Source organism: Diabrotica virgifera, chromosome 1, assembly GCF_917563875.1.
Source record: "Diabrotica virgifera virgifera chromosome 1, PGI_DIABVI_V3a".
Taxonomy (NCBI): Eukaryota; Metazoa; Arthropoda; class Insecta; order Coleoptera; family Chrysomelidae; genus Diabrotica; species Diabrotica virgifera.
In genome coordinates, this window is record NC_065443.1 from 211031701 (window position 1) to 211048815 (window position 17115).

The 17115-nt window shown below is 35.3% G+C and overlaps 1 protein-coding gene across 4 annotated transcripts in view; it reads left to right on the top strand.

Moving 5' to 3' along the window:
- Nucleotides 1–17115, top strand: part of LOC114346117 (E3 ubiquitin-protein ligase RNF19A-like) — a 500767-nt gene that overhangs the window by 467873 nt on the left and 15779 nt on the right. For all 4 annotated transcript variants that reach the window (XM_028296926.2, XM_028296914.2, XM_028296920.2 and 1 more), the window contains 3 exons: nt 807–1075; nt 9662–9851; nt 12226–12414. In XM_028296926.2, coding sequence (XP_028152727.1) covers nt 807–1075; nt 9662–9851; nt 12226–12414 — 648 coding nt within the window. The remainder of the gene's footprint in view (nt 1–806; nt 1076–9661; nt 9852–12225; nt 12415–17115) is intronic.

Here is a 17115-nt window from a genome sequence, read left to right on the forward strand (position 1 = left end):
TTTTTATGATTTAAAAGATTCGCATTCCATATTATAGGTTCATTTTCATATACATCCAAAAATTGTAAAATACTTTCATTGGTCTACTCTATATTTACTATTTTCAGTATTTTTTACACTCTCTAGCAATAACTAAAGTATCTGCTTTAATAAACGATAAATTAAATTAGATGTAAACTTTAACCCAACATTTAAAAACTTGCTTATGCTTGAACTAATATGTAAATGAGAATAGAATATTCAAACGGCGAATATTTGTTAACTTTGAAGTGTTGAAAAGACCGACAACGTACGGGAACACGACAAATATTCGACAAGCACTAACATTGGTCAATGCCAAATAGCAAGCAACTCCTCCAACTCCACACTAATAGGCAAATAGCGAGCACTTGTTCAGTATTTGCCAAATATTCAGTATTTGCCAAATACCGCATGTCTGGCGCCGCCTTTAGAGAAAAATTATAAGAGACCTTTTTTATCCAGAATGGTTCAAAAACCTACAAAAAAAAATGTCCGAGCCAAAAATACTGATTTTTGCAATTTGATTAAAAAAAATTGAACCACTTTTCACGTGGGCGACTCTTGAACCTTATTCTGGAATGTCTCACGAATGTGATTATGCAAAAAAATCTCATGGGGTATAATTCAGAAGTTACGTATTATTTTAATGGAGGGTGAAACTCAGAATATATTTTTATATTTTTGAATCTTTCATAAAGTAAAGGAAATATTTATTAATAGTTCATAAATAATTTTTAGTTGGATCCATAAGTTTTGTAATCTAATTTTCCCTTTTTCTTTTTCAGGTACTGATCTCTCCTCTTTTAGCCGGCTTGGCCGTCGGTATAGGTGTGCCGATTCTTCTGTTTTACGTTTACGGTGTGGTCCCGGTATCTTTGTGCCGATCGGGAGGTTGCGGAGGCTCTTCTGCTTCCGAAGACTCGAACGTCATCACTTCCAGAGCGGCCGACACGACGTCCATGGACGCTGTTAGCACCAAAGGACCGAATCCTTCCATTGGAGAAGCTAGTCTTTCGCTTGCCAGCGGTAGTCAAGTACTTAGAGATATAGATAGGTAAGTAAATACAAAATACAGCGTGGATGCGTTTACTAGAAAATACCATAATAATAATTTTCAGTTACCAGATGTCGTTAGACACATACTCCATAAACGTCAGTTGCAATGCGGGGATAAGCTCTCGTAGTTTCGTCACTTGGGGTAGAGAGCAGCAAACCTACGCCTCTCTGATGATGACTCCAACTAGAGACGAAAATCGTCGATTTAGAGTGCTGGTTTGCGCTCTCTGTTCTAAGTGAAAAATAAGACAGTTTTGCCTTCGCATTGCAACTGAATAAAAATGGTATACAACAATTTAAGTACAACAACTATGTCTTTAAAAACATTACAGATCTGGCGAAATACCTACTACTTGGCTACTATCGAGCTTTGCTCCACTACCAGAAACCAAGGCCCAAACACTGTAATGATTATACACTAAGCATCAAAATTAACGCACCACCTTAAAAATGGGACCTTTTTGATGTCTTGTATTTCCTAAACCTGTTGTCCGATTTCAGTGATTTTTTTAATATGTTATAGCTTTATTCTTCAAGAATATGTAATAAATCTTCGATGTAATAATCTGTTGCTAAACAGATAAGTGTCATTGTATACCGGGTGTAACAATTATAGTGTGTTTTTCCTCAAAGTTTGGAACACCCTGTGGACTATTCTGGCGTATATAAAATATTGAAATTAAAACTCAACTATAGCCTTAGGCTTTCTTAACATTATGCTTTTTGATTCATTCGCTTATGTTAGGTTAGATAATAAAAAAGTTAGGTACTTTAACAACTAGCAACGTTCTTCATCAATACAGGGTGTTTCTAAATAAGTGCGACAAACTTTAAGGAATAATTCTGCATGAAAAAATAATGACCGTTTGTTTTGTAAACATATGTCTTGATGTTGAATCTTTTCTTACAAACTGACCATTGGCGTGCATACGGGTCATATTACCCGTATGCACGCCAGTGGTGAATATAAAATTCTTAATTGTATGCCAAAAAATGCGCAATAACTACCTCTTAAAACTTACTAAATTTTATTTGCATATCTCAACCGGTTTTAGAGCAATAAATTAATCGTCAGTTTGTAAGAAAAAAATCAACATCCCGTATCTCGAAAACGAAGCATTTACGGACATAAGTTTATAAAGCAAATGGTCATTATTTTTTCATGCAGAAATACCCCTAGGCCGATGCCGCAGTGCAGGAAGTTTGCTAGGATGGTGGATGGTAGATACCCGCCTGGCGACTATCCAGCTACTTATACCACGAATAATACAACGACGGTAGCCGCAGTGGCCTCCCACTACCATCTACCCACCCGGTGCGGTGGTCCGCCAGGCGTCTATCCACCCATATCAGTCGTGTTTGATAATTCATCCGGGTAGCCTCGCTATGGAGCAAAGCGTAATAGGTACTGTGCATAAAAGAAGGGCAATTTGGGACCCATCAGACCCACTATGTGACGAGACATGGCTTAAAATATCTGTTTTATTTATTCTTTGCAGTTGCATTAAAAAAATCCGATATTCAAGTCAGGTGAATTTAAAAAGCAATTTTTTCCTTAAAGTCGATTTTTCTCCACTTTCTGAAAAGTTTAGTGAGTGTGTTTTACCTCTAATATGACGATATGCTAAAGAACAATCCCAATGTAACGTAACAAATGAAACAAACGATTCCTCAGCAGTCAGTTGGATACTGACTTCTGACTTCATTTCACTCTTTCACTGCATCCAGGATGCAGCGACCCTCCACCATCCACCTTTAAAATCCACCCTCCAAGCCACCATCTAGCATCCTGCAGTGCGGCATCGGCTTAGTTTGTTGCACTTATTTAGAAACACCCTGTATTTATGAATAGCATACAATGTTGTTACAGTACCTAACTTTTTTATTATCCCACATAAGCGAATGAATCGAAAAGCAAAATGTTAAGAAAGCCTAAGGCTACAGTTGAGTTTTAATTTCAATATTTTATATACGCTATAATATTCCACAGGGTGTTCCAAACTTTGAGGAAAAAACACACTATCATTGTTATACCCGGTATACAATAACACTGACCTGTTTAGCAATAATATTATTACATCGATATTCTTGAAGAATAAAACTATAATATACTAAAAAAATCACTCAAATCGGTCAACAGGTTTAAGAAATACAAGACATAAAAAATGTCCCGTTTTTAAGGTGGTGCGTTAATTTTGATGCTTAGTGTAGATTGATCTGTTTAATGACACAATTATTCACAACGTTTTTAAAGGTGATACATATAAGAATATTTAGAAAGTCTGAAGGGGATATTAGTAATAGACAGTTTGGCTTTCGTAATGATTTCGGTACAAGAGAAGCTCTATATAGTTTCACAACTCTTACTCAAAAATGTCGAGACCACCAAAAATATGTTTACGTCACTTTTATAAACTATAAGAAAGCGTTTGACAAAGTTAAGCATAACATTCTCATAGAATGTCTAAAGCGAAAAGCACTCGACAAAAATGATATTAACAGTGAGAAATATCTATTGGAACCAACAGGCTGTGGTAAAATTAGATGGCAATAGTACAAGTGCGTAACATATTAGCAGAGGAGTGAGACAAGGCTGTTTACTTTCACTATTACTATTTATATACTCCGAAGAGTTATTGACACAAGCACTTGAAAACGGTACAGAAGGGATCAAGATAAATGGTGAAGCTATAACATCCGTTATGCTGACAATACAGTCATTATCGCTGAAAATGACAAAGACCTGCAGACGATACTAAACACAATTTGCGATACTGAGGAATAGTTTGCTCTAACAATATATAAAGAAAACAAAAACCATGGTTATCAGTTATAAAGGTAAAGTAATAACAAGGATCCAGATAAAAAATGAAGATATTGAACAAGTGGACAAAACGAAATACTTAGGAGTCCAGATTAATGAAAATCTAAATCCGGAATCAGAAATTCGATCAAAAATAGACCTTTTGAAGATGATGAAATGTCCGAGTGATCAAAAACTCAATCTGCAACTTCGATATTGGATGGTAAAATGTTATATCCACTCTATTCTTCTTTATGGCGCCTAAGGTTGTACTGTTAATGTTGACTTAATGAGAAAGTTTTTCCTGCTTTTGAAATATGGCTTTTTAAAAATTCCGTGGACAAATCATATTACGAATAAAGAATGGGATGAGACAGATAACTTTTGATCACCATTAAAAGGAAAAAGTCATATTTGGGGCCCTTTTTTTGTTAAGGAGTAGACTTCCGCTATTAAACCATAACGCATATTCATAAAGAAATAAAATGTTTGAAATGTCTTCAGTTTGAATAGAATTGTAATGAATAGAAATGTGCATTTTCACCACCACTGAATATTTCTACACCCGATCTGTATATCAAAACACTAAATATTTCAATATTTCGCTGTACTCCATTAAGTTAATACTAAAGCAATAATTGATGTGCATTTCAAATATTTCTGATTTTTCTGCACAGGCTATTACTCTTATATACTACTATTACTCCTACTATCGGTTTACAGCGTTCTCCGACACCTAACCGCCATTCTTCTCTGTTTAATCATAGACCCGGAGGGATTTCTCTTTCCACTAGTTCTTTTTCAAATCTGCTTAGGGATCCTGTCATCTGGCATTCTCTGTACATTGGCCGTACCATACTAGTTGTTTTGTTTTTATGTCATCAATGATTGTATGTGTCACTCTCATCATTTCTCGTATTCTCTCATTTGGTATCCGATCTCTTCTTGATTTGCCTGCTGGTCTTCTCTAGAAGTCCATTTCTGGAGAAGAAACGGAAGGAACGGAGAAAATGTTACTAGTAACAGTAACAGAAACAGAAATATTACTAAGAGGCAAAGTTTTCAACCTAATATAAACATTAATACTATTGAAAAATATTAAAAATATTAATAAAAGATTTTTAATTGACGACTTATTGGTCCATTTCCCTGGTAACACCTCCATGGCTTCTAAAAAATGCAAGCCAGATGGATGCTGCAGTGAAGACAAGAGGGAATTCTAAAAAGTTGCAATTCACAACCCCGTCTACAGCTTGGTAAAGTTCCAACGGAAAAATGGACCTAGTAATGGACCTTCAATATTATTAATGTTTATATTAGGATGAAAACTTTGCCTTTCAGTGGCCAGATGACGCTACTCACCTACTCCATTAACGTCAGTTGCAATGCGGGGATAAGCTTTCGTGGTTTCGACTCTAATTGGAGTCATCATCAGAGAGGAGTAGGTTTGCTGCTCTCTGCCCCAAGTGACTACTATGATAGTATAGTAGTCACTTGGGGCAGAGAGCAGCAAACCTACTCCTCTCTGATGATGACTCCAATTAGAGTCGAAAATCGTCGATAATCGTCGATTTAGAGTGCTGGTTTGCGCTCTCTGTTCTAAGTGAAAAATAAGACAGTTTTGCCTTCGCATTGCAACTGAATAAAAATAGTATACATTTTTATTTTTTTTTAGAAATATTACTCTTATATACATTTATTAAATTATTATACTAGGCATTAAACACTGGATTTATGTCTAACTGTCAATAAAAATTATAAAAAATAGATTTATATCCCATATCAAGCGCTCTACACCAGATTGTTCCGTTCATATATATTATCCCGAAACTATAAATCACAGAGTCACGTCATGTAGCAAGCGTAACAGTTTGCGGCCTTTTTCGTTAATCTTACGAAACCGAACTTTGAATCAAAAGGATATTTAATACGCGCCAAATCATCCAGAAGGATGTGGTTACAATGTCTAGACTCTAGACCTCTTATATTTTCGTATGTCGTAATATCACTTCCAGATTTCCTAGTCAACGCCCTTTTAATAAACCAAAAAAATTTGTATTAAAATTTAGTTCTACGGAAAGTTACTTAAAAGCTTAAAATACGTGTTTGTGTCAAAACCTTAATTATGATTATTATATCAGTACACATCGTTCTCAGAAATCTTCCAATTTTTAATCTCCGCCTCGATCGATCATTCCCTGAGTCCTTCTCCAGTCCTATTTCGTGCACACATTTTTATCAATTCCTTCTCACCAGCTCAATAGACCAGGGCATTTAGCACAAAATAAATCGATTTTTAGTCATGAGGATTTAGTCCAATCAGGATGACGTCAGGAAAAAGTCTATTATATCAAAATGGATAGAAATGGATAATTGCACTTTAAAGTGCATACAATGCATCCAAAATTGCATCAACATGTCCAAGTAAGTGTATCACGGGCCAGATTTTGTTACTCGGTGCTTTTTGGGGTCGCTAAAGACGAAAACGCCATCAGAACCGACCACCGGAGCACCTGGTGCCAAAAGACCCCGTGTAGTCTGTTTGCATCAATTTAGTGCCGAAATCACTCGAAACTCCAGAAGATGACGTGCCTTAGCAGTGACACAGCACCAGGTGCTCCGGGGGGGGGGGTCAGTTCTGATGGCGTAGTCGTGTTCATCGACCCCAAAAACCCCCTTGTAACAAAAGTTGGCCCTTTATATGATTATTTTGAAATATTTATGCACTTTTGACTTTTTCTGACATCCTCCTGAACACAATGCAAAAAGTTGCAGGCCTCTAGTTGCTGTATTAAAAATCGATTTATTCAGGTGTTTTTGGTGCTAAATGCGCTGGTCTAAAAGTTTGAGAGTTAAAAATTAAATAAAAATTCATAACAACTCAATTAAAAATCAGCCTTTCACCATCGTCATTCCCTTTATCTTTACCCCTATCCGTGGTTGGCTTCCCTAGCTACATTTCTTCGTATATTTTGTTTCGGAGTCATACCAATGTTCATCCCCTTTGTAGACATGTCTTGTTTGTCTATCGATTCAATGGTTCAATATGAGTGTTCGCTTAACCACTCTTTCACTCGACCTAAGAGTTCTATTGTGGCTCTCTGTTCCTCACCATGTCATTCTTTGCTGCGATTTCCTATGGCTGCCTACAGGAGCGTACAGAGAAACTGTGGTTTCCTAAGAACCACGATCTTCATTAGCATTGAAAGAAGTAACACTGAAGGTTGGCTTTGGGAACTCTGAATTTATTATACCCAAATGGATCATGGGCATTCTGTCGATTAACAGCTCTTTAACTCCACTACAGAACGACCTTCATAGATTATTTTACACTGCAAACTTCCAATTACGTTAAGTTTCGATTTGTCTGCGGATTCCAGGGCCAAAGTAGAGCGTTGTAAATCAGATCTGGTATATTTAAGCAAACGCAATAAGTTCTTCACCTGCCGCACAGACTTCTGCCCCTGTATCAGGGGTGGCTTTATAAGAAAATGTTATGTTTTTGTTTGAAATTGAATTTATTTTTAATTCAATTTGTCGGTTTCTACTTTTGTTAGCAGCATAATCGATAGAAGTAATTTTTAAATACCCTATATTGACAGGTCCTTCTATGGGTTCAGTTGGAATATCTACGGAACGAATCTCTTTTGATAAACAGCATTTGGTATAATGCCCGTTTCTGTTACATTTTTCACAAGTTGCGTTGTTAGCCGAGCACTTGTAATTATTGTGCCTTGAAAAACCGCACTTTAAGCATTTATTTTTATTTAAATTGCTACTAGGCTGATTAACTTTGATTTTTGCAATGCTTTGGTTGCATATATTTTCTTCAGTTAAGGCTGCTTCCTCAGCTTCGCATAATTTGATAATGTCTCCAATCTTTGCTGAATCTGGGAGAGTTCTGCATTTTTTTTATGTTAGCATCAAAAAGTGACTCTATGACATGATCGGCTAAAATCTGATCGTAAAAACTTGAGCATGGATCTGTAAGTTGGAACAATTTGACTTTTTCTCTATAAAAAGAGGAAAAAGATTCTTCTTGCTCTTCTTTTTTGTTCATGAAGTGACTTCGTCTCAAGCGACCATTCTCCTTCTTTTTAAAATATTCTTCCAATTTATTTAGTAGATTTATGTAATTTGAGCCACTTTCTTTATCAAATTTTATTACTAACCGGACCACATCTGATATACCTATCTTGATTAAAATATGATTCGAGAAAAGCTAATAATTTTTTATTAGGAGCGTCTTCTACATTTTGAAAGGATATATTGTTCTCAAATTTTCGTCTCCAGTCCTTGAACTGTAAGTAAGTCAAGCTTTCTTCCAATTTTTCAGGACCAGCCACGGCATTTGATAAATGTAAGTTGTAGTTTATACTGTTAGTCAACGTTTTTGAACTCTCAGCCTCTTCTGCTATTGAAGATGTTGCTGCGGGGTTATCAGTCGAAACAACAGTAGTTTTTGACAGCAGTATTTGCATCATATCTTGCAAATATTTGATGCTATGTTCTGTGGAACTTACAAAATATTCGAGATTTGTAATCCGATCATTGGAACTCTTCTCTTCATTAAAATAAATACTGGTTTTGGTCTTTCTTTTTGGCATCTTCTACTTTGTAGGTTTTAGAACTGCGCCATGATATGTTCGTTAAATATATTTTATTTAATGACACTGACAATCAACAAAACTAAATTAACCTAAGTACATAGTATAAATCTAAATATATATTAACTATAACTACAATATTTCTACAACCACCACCAATCCTCCACTATTCTGTCCACATCTCGTTGTACAAGTTTATCTCGCTCGTTGCCTTCTTGGTATTAGTTCTTCAGCTTGTTTTGGGTCTTCCACTGTTACTCCTCTAGGATGGATTCTAAATGCACGCTACTTTCGGAAGCCGCGACTCATTCATTCAGATTACATGTCCATACTATCTTAATGGTCGTTGGTCAACAACTTCCACAATTGTATTTTGGTCCCAATAATTAGTTGGTTTCTACCTCTGTCTCGTCGTGATAATCTGCATGATCTTCGGTATAGCTGCGTATCCATTTCCATAGCTTTCAATCAATTTTTGTTATATTCTGTCCATATCCATGTTTCTGCATTGTGGAATGAAATATTTTTGACGATCGTGTTGTAAATATTTTATTTATTTTCCTTCCTTTCCTGACATCCTTTTGCTACCATGTATTATTGAATCTGCTTAGAGATCTTTTTCCTTGGTTTATTCTTTCCTTAACTTCATGCTTGTGGGATTTTTCTTTACTAATTTTTGCTCTAAGATAGCTAAAGTGTTCACGTCCCCATTTTTTGTTGTTTTCACCTAAAATTAGGTTAGTTGTCTCTTAACCTATACTGTTTATAGGCAGTTTGTTGTATTTAGATTTATTGTTAGGCCTAAGTATCGTATTTTCAGTAATTTTTTTCTGGGCCAGAAGTTGGTGACAAATCCATTTTTCGTAATATGCAATAATTGTACCTGTTGTATTTAAGAAGATTCAGTTACATTTGAATATTTTTATCACACCACATTTCATTTCGTCCAACTCTACTGCATGCATCTTCACCTGTTTTTCCACTACTCTTTAATACAGATCATAGATTCCTAAAACTATTACTTTTAAAAATTATTTTACTATCTATTTATACGTAAGTTACCATCGTATTTTGTAGTAGTACTCCCATCATGTTTTTCTTAATTATGTAGGTGATTTTATTAATATAAAATATGGTATTATCATATTTTAACTAGGGTATTTTGTATTTTTAGGGAATCTGCTAGCACAGTAGCTCTCGCCGGTAGTTTAAATCAAGCAGGTACAAGACTGGAAGTTCAGGCAGACCTGGTATCAGCGCAAAGATTCAGCCTGAGTAGCCTTAGCGAATCTGTCAATGCTAGTATAGCCGATGACGCCGGTGCTAGCGTTAGAGCTCTGGCAGGATCAATGCTTAATTATAAGGTAAGAAATAATTTTCTCCTAGTTTCATTTTATTTTCCTAGAATGTCTAAAAAACTCAAGCTTGCTGCATATTACTTTATTCACCATTTATCTAATTATAGTTAGTTATAATGTTAAGCAATAAAATTTTAAATTGCAACTCGATGGAACATCTATTGATTAGAATTTATAGATGACTGAAACGAAATAGCATTGGTTCATATAAATGGTACATTCCATGTCAAATCACTCAGGTAAAAAATTTTGGATTTCCGATTTGTCTGAAAATTGGTATATAGCTTCTGCGGGACGTAAAAATAAGATATTTAAGGTCAAAAAATCTTCTTCTTCTTTTTTTCTCAAAATGTTATTTTATGCGATTTTACAGTAATTTGGTGTTTATTTAAACAAATTTGCATTTTCTGTCGTAAAGTATCAATGAAAAACATAATATTTTAATAGAAAGGAATCAAAAATGTCATTATATGGCATTATAACAAGTTATTTTGAATCAAAACAAGTTTTTGATCAAATTTTATAGTGTAAAAAACGTTAAAATACCGTTTTTTACATTTTCCTCCATTCCCAAAATACATCATCATCGATTTGGCTGAAAATTTGCCCACAGATATCCAAAAGATAGGACTTTAAGTGGTTAGAAGGATTTGAATTATATTGCAATACCAAAAAAGTTACATGTAGTAATATCAGACTCAAAAGTATATATTAGTCCAGTCGGAATAGCATTTGACCTTGAATGCCGAGCTGCCCAAAATTTTATTTTTCTGATCTTTAGGGGAGTCAATAGTAGCCTAAATTTAAAATCACGAATGAATTTCTCCGTTACGTTAGCCGCCATCTTGATTTTAAAGGAGAACCTGTTTTGCTCAATATCTCCGTCATTTTTAACTTTTCGACAAAAATGGTAGGAACTGAAATTGTTCCAAATAAATCGTATTTACAATTATTACAATTTCTTTTTAACAATTTTTGTCGTGAGGTCGATATTTTCGAGTTAATTGTACTTACAGTAGACGCCTATATTTTTGACTATAATATTGCATGTAACTTTTTTGGTATTGTGATATAACTCAAATCCTTCTCAACACTTAAAGTCCTATATTTTGTCTATCTGTGCGCAAATTTTCAGCCAAATCGATTATAATGTATTTTGGGAATGGAGAAAAATGTAAAAAACGGTATTTTAACGTTTTCTACACCATAAAATTTGATTAAAAGCTTGTTTTAAATCAAAGTAACTTGTTATAATGCTATATAATGACATTTTTGAGTCCTTTCTATTAAAATATTATGTTTTTCATTGATACTTTACGACAGAAAATGCAAATTTTTTTAAATAAACACCAAATCACTGTAAAATTGCATAAAATAACATTTTGAGAAAAAGAAGAAGATTTTTTGACCTTAAATATCTTATTTTTACGTCCCGCAGAAGCTATATACCAATTTTCAGACAAATCGGAGGTCCAAAATTTTTTTTGCTTCAAAATTGAGTGATTTGAAATGGAATGACCCAAATACTTAGATCATGAAATCCAAATTGTCAGGGTCAATCAAACTACCGAACTGCAAAAGAAGAATCACCTTAGCATGGGCTACATTGGAGCTCTATCAGAGATCTTCAAGAGCAACATGCCAAATTATCTGAAAAAGAAGACATTCGACCAACATATGTGCTTCCATGTCATGACTTACTGCGCTGAAACACATTAGTTAACCCAGGACACAACCAAAGCCACAAGAGTGGCCCAAAGAAGAATGAAACGGTCACTACTTGGACTGACTCTCAGAGACAGGGTTAGAAACAAGGAAATCAGGACAGATGGCATAGAGCGAATAGCATGGTTAAAGTGGAGTTGGGCGGGCCATGTTGCCACAATGAATGACGAACGGTCAGCCCAAAAAATTACAGTGTGGAGACCATGAACAAGCAGATGAAGTAGAGGTAGACCATCTACACGAACACAATGGACAGACAACGTCAAAAGGGTCGCTGGGAATTGGTTGCAGGAAGCTCAATAACGACAGAACTGGAAGAAATTAGGGGAGGCCTATGTTCAACATGTATATTGTGTAATGTTGGGTGCCGTTTGTTTGAAGTCAGGCGGTGCAGGGATCCCTAGATTGTCGATATATCACCCTACAATCGGCTTATACACGTAATAAATTAAAAGTGAAAGTCTATTGTGAAATCATAATAATAATAATTACCCCTCTTAAATATTTAAAAGCCAGATTGTATATAAACAAACATTAACTGATATTTGGTTACGCTATATTTGCGACATCCTTGGTCATCGATTTTGCATGCACAAATTCGGATTCAAACAGTATGTGATTGCAGCCTAAATAAACGAATCTTGTGTTATTTTAGGCTCCTGGTAGCGATTCCTGCAGCTGCATCACGACCGAAGACTGCACATCCGAACGAGTCCGTTTCGATGACAACGTCAGCTTCATTACGTCTTCTCAAGCCGAAAAGACCAGCATTGGAAGCAGCTGCAGTTTCCGAGCTCGATGTGCTACAAAATCCGCATTGTCCAAATCGACCGCTGCTGACAAGGTATGAATTCTGCTTATATTCCTTGTTGCTAAACCAGGGAAGCAATAAATTTGACTAATCTCATGATCGTAAATAAATGACAAAAATCGCGCAACGTTTGTTTATTTAAGAGCTTTATACAAACTGACTTCATTCGCGGCAAAATACAAAAATTGCATACGACAGTTATGCTCTGCCTTTAAAAGGAATTTTGACGATAGTCGTGTTGATACAAATTTTGTTTAAACATTGATTTCGCGTCCGTAACTGAAAGCCCGGGCTGGGAGTAACTTTTTGCACCTTTTTTGAGGTATCAAAATTGATGTTCTCAGCAAAATTCAGCTCGTTCGTTTGGTTTTTAGAGATCAAGTCTTTGGCAACTTGACTACCATATTTTAAGGAGCAATAGCAATGATTTATATATCTCACAACCTTAAGGTTCGACCTGTCACACACAAGTCACAAGAACCACTGTATAAGCAACATTGTAATGTATTATTTTTAAGGACGGAATAGTATCGTATTTTTAGATTTTTGCAATAAATATCGATGATCGAAGATGATAAAATATCTGTAATATAGGAAAAGTCAAACAATAAGGGTTGCACGTAATTTTTTCCTTGTTGCCATATTCCAAATAAAAAAAAATATAGGAAATGATCTGATTTTATGATATGCCATTTCTATTACAAGGATCATTTATTTGGCTAGAGTTAGTGACGAATTTATATGACGTCATTATTACATTTGGTAAGATTGGAAAACGTAGCTGACGTGTGTCATAATATTGGAGATTAAATATAATGTCAAAATTTTGTTTTCAAATTATAATCGGGGAAGACGAAAGACAGATATATTATTACTGAAAAACAGGGAGAAGCGTACTTTTGAAGTGTGTAAAATATATAATTCCTAGCTGAGCGCTTTTGGCTTATATGGCCATCTTCAGAGCTATGCTGCAATAAAAAGGTCTCTAATGAATAATTGATCTTAGAATTCAAAAGTTTAACTTAGGTCAAAAAGTTCAAAATACCACTATGAAGAGAGAGGGATCCCATGTACGATATAAAAAGACTTCTACTTCTTATTAGAAGAAAAGACCTCTCTCTTCATAGTGGTATTTTGAACTTTTTGGCGTAAGTTAAACTTTTGAATTCTAAGATCGATTATTCATTATCATTAGAGACCCTTTTATTGTAGCATAGCTCTGAAGATGGCTTTATAAGCCGAAAGCGCTCAGATAGGAATTATATATTTTACTCACTTCAAAAGTACGCTTCTCCCTGTTTTTCAGTAGTCATAAGTGTGTACAAAAACTATTTCAGTCTGTACATTTAGATATTATATTATTACTGACTATTGTTTCAATTACAATTCAATTAAAATATCCAACAATTTGAATCAAACTCAAATAAAGAAACCAAAGTAACAGAGTATTGGCATCTCGTCCTAAGCAATACGCCCTCTGGTGGCTATTGAAGTAACCCAGCTAAGAGCCATTATTTATTTTCTTTCACGTTGAAGGTATACTGTGTTTTTGTGTTTTTCGAGTTTTTTTAGTATGTACTTTATTTTAGCTTTAAAAATAAGTTACTATTGTTGTGTTCCCGTTGTAATACTTTGGTCAAAGGAACCCAGAATTAAGTTTTCATCTCTTCCCAAAACCAAAGAAAACGAATCTGACTATGGTTTTGACATGCTTTTTTTATTATAATTACAAATGCTGAATATGATGTTCCAGTACGTCACAATTAGTAGATATTGCAAGAGTCCAGAATGTTCGCTGACATGCTGACGGGCGGTAATCTCTTATTGAATTTGAGTGATAGAATATACTGGATCATAGTGGTCATTGTACCGTAACTCATGTGTGGCAAATGTACATTTAAGGCGGGTTGACATTACTAGTGAATAACGAAGGTTATACACTAGTAATGTGGTAAGTGCAATGCACAGATACAAATGTACTGCTCGAGTTTGAAAATAGATAATAACATATCTAACAATAGCACGGGCAAAATACGTAAGCGTGAGCCACATTCGTTATTCACTAGTAATGTCAACCCGCCTTAATGTTTTGTTAGTAGCAAAGACTGTTTTGTGGATTTTCACTAGAGACATGAAGACTTTTCTATTTTCTACTGTTTTATTCAAATCTTAGTAAGAAATAAAATTTGTAAGTACTAACTGTGTTTTATTTCGTTTCGAAATTTGGCAATGTGTAATGTGTATATTAGTACACAGGCGTTTTTGTTCCATAAACTAGCAGAGTGCACTCAATACATACTTATACATGTTAATATAAAAGTTACATTTTGTTTTTTTTTTCAAAATTCATATTTACGAGCACTTTTGCTTACATACAGACCAAATACATTGAAAAATATTTTTTACTACCCAACCTAACTTGGTTTTGACAAATTTAGGGTTAAAAACAGTTAAAGTGTATTCGTAACTTTACAATAATTATTCTTTGTAAGCTTCAAAAATAACATGTAAGAGGGATAATTATACTTTATTGGAATTGTTTGCTCTGAACCCTTTTTCTTCGTTGGAGGACTGTAAAAAGCCAACGAGGGTATTCAGCACTTTTCGTGATGTCCTATCTTTTTTGCACAATGGTTTCTGCTGTAGGAAATTCACAAGGTTTAAAGATGGTTTGATAGGTTCTTTATTTCAGCGCATTCCACAGCACTAAGCGAACGTAGATTCCACAAAAATATATTTTTTCTCGTTGAAATTATTTGATAGATATGATATTTAATTTTCTGACTGTTGCTATGGGTTACCGATTCCAAAAACTACTCGTCCCCCGTGAAATAGTATACGTACTTGTTTTACTTTAATTTATATTGACAATTTAAAATATTTTATACAAATTAGGATCGAACATACCGCCGCCCTTGAAGTTATATAGGGATACACTTCAATAAAGAAAGGTAGTGACTAATTACTTAAAAATCGGCTCGCTTAGGCTGTGGCTTGCAGAATTACAATGACTTATTATACAATACTTATACATACATACCTAAATACTACATAAATGAAAGAAAATTTAAAAGTAGTTGTTTCGGTTAAAGTAAAAAAAAAAAAATAAAAACCGAATGTTTATTGTTCATGGGGTAACGGGCACAGTTTAGTAATGCTACGTTTGATAGTTCCATTTGGGGTAGCGACGCTCACGACGCGCACAAGTCCGTCTTTGCCAGGATGAAGAGCACTTATACGTCCACGGGACCATTGATACGGAGGAAGACCATCATCCTTCAGGAGCACCATCTGTCCTTGTAATTTGGCCGTGTCTTTGCTATATCTCCACTTTTCTCGTTGCTGCAGAGTATGCAAGTATTCATTTTTCCACCTCGACCAAAAGTGCTGCATCATACGCTGCAAGAGCTCAAATCGGGTGAGCCGGTTGATCGGAAAATCCTCATAGTCTATAGCAGGAACCATGTTAAGCGGATGACCAATGAGAAAATGGCCTGGAGTCAGCACTTCCATATCATTGGGATCGTTGCTCATAGGAAACAGGGGTCGAGAATTTAATACACCTTCAATCTGAACTAAAAGAGTATATAATTCCTCATAGGATAAAGGATTGGAATTGTTTATAATACGGTACAAGTGAGTTTTTATTGATTTTATGGCACTCTCCCATAGCCCCCCAAAGTGTGGAGATCTGGCAGGAATGAAATGCCATGTTATTTTATTTTCTTGAGAAAAATCTCGGATGGCATTTGTTTTTAATACATTATATATACCTTGCAGCTCGTTGTTAGCTCCAGTGAAATTTGTACCATTATCTGAATACAAATCGGTGCATAGACCTCGTCTCGCAACAAAACGTCTTAAGATGCTCAAGAAGCATTCCGAAGTTAATTCACTAGCTAATTCAATGTGAATCGCTTTAGTAGTTAAACAAACGAATACGCAAATATATGCCTTAGTAAACCGACGATTTCGAAATTTCGATTCCTTAAGTTTGAATGGTCCAGCGTAGTCGACGCCAGAGCGCGCCAAGGGATGAGAGATATTGACTCGAGAGGGTGGTAAATCCCCCATTAAATTGTCCATGGGTTGAGCATTGCTTCTAAAACATGGAATACATTTACGAAGAACATTTCTGACCACATTTCTACCGTTTAATGGCCAAAAGGATTGTCTGACGAAGGATAGCGTCGCCTGGGCTCCAGGATGAAGGTTTCGCTTATGCTCATAAAATATAATTAATTCTGTCAGAGGATGCTTATGTGGAAGTAAAAACGGATGTTTAGCTGAGAATTGGATAGAAGCGTGTCTTAAGCGACCTCCCACCCTGATTATGTTTAGGTCGTCAAGGAATACGTTCAGAGAGCTTAATTTGCTGGAAGGTTTGACTTTACCATGAGACTTTAATTGGTGAATATCCTCAGGAAAGCTTTCTCTCTGAACGTGTCTAACAAGATGATGTGTGCTTTGGACCATCTCCGTTAAGGTGAGATCTCCAATTATCCGGAATTCCCTTGAAGTCTTGGCGTTGTAGATAAATCGAAAACAATAGGCCAGAACGTTCCGAAGTTTAGTATAACTAGAATATCTATTAACTAGTGAAGATATTAAGATTGAATGAGATACTTGAGATGATAGAACAATAGATTTTGGATTAAGTTCCATTAAATCGAGATCAGGAGTATGAGCTGTGAAGTTCGATATATGATTGTTTGAGGGCCAAGTATCCTGAGA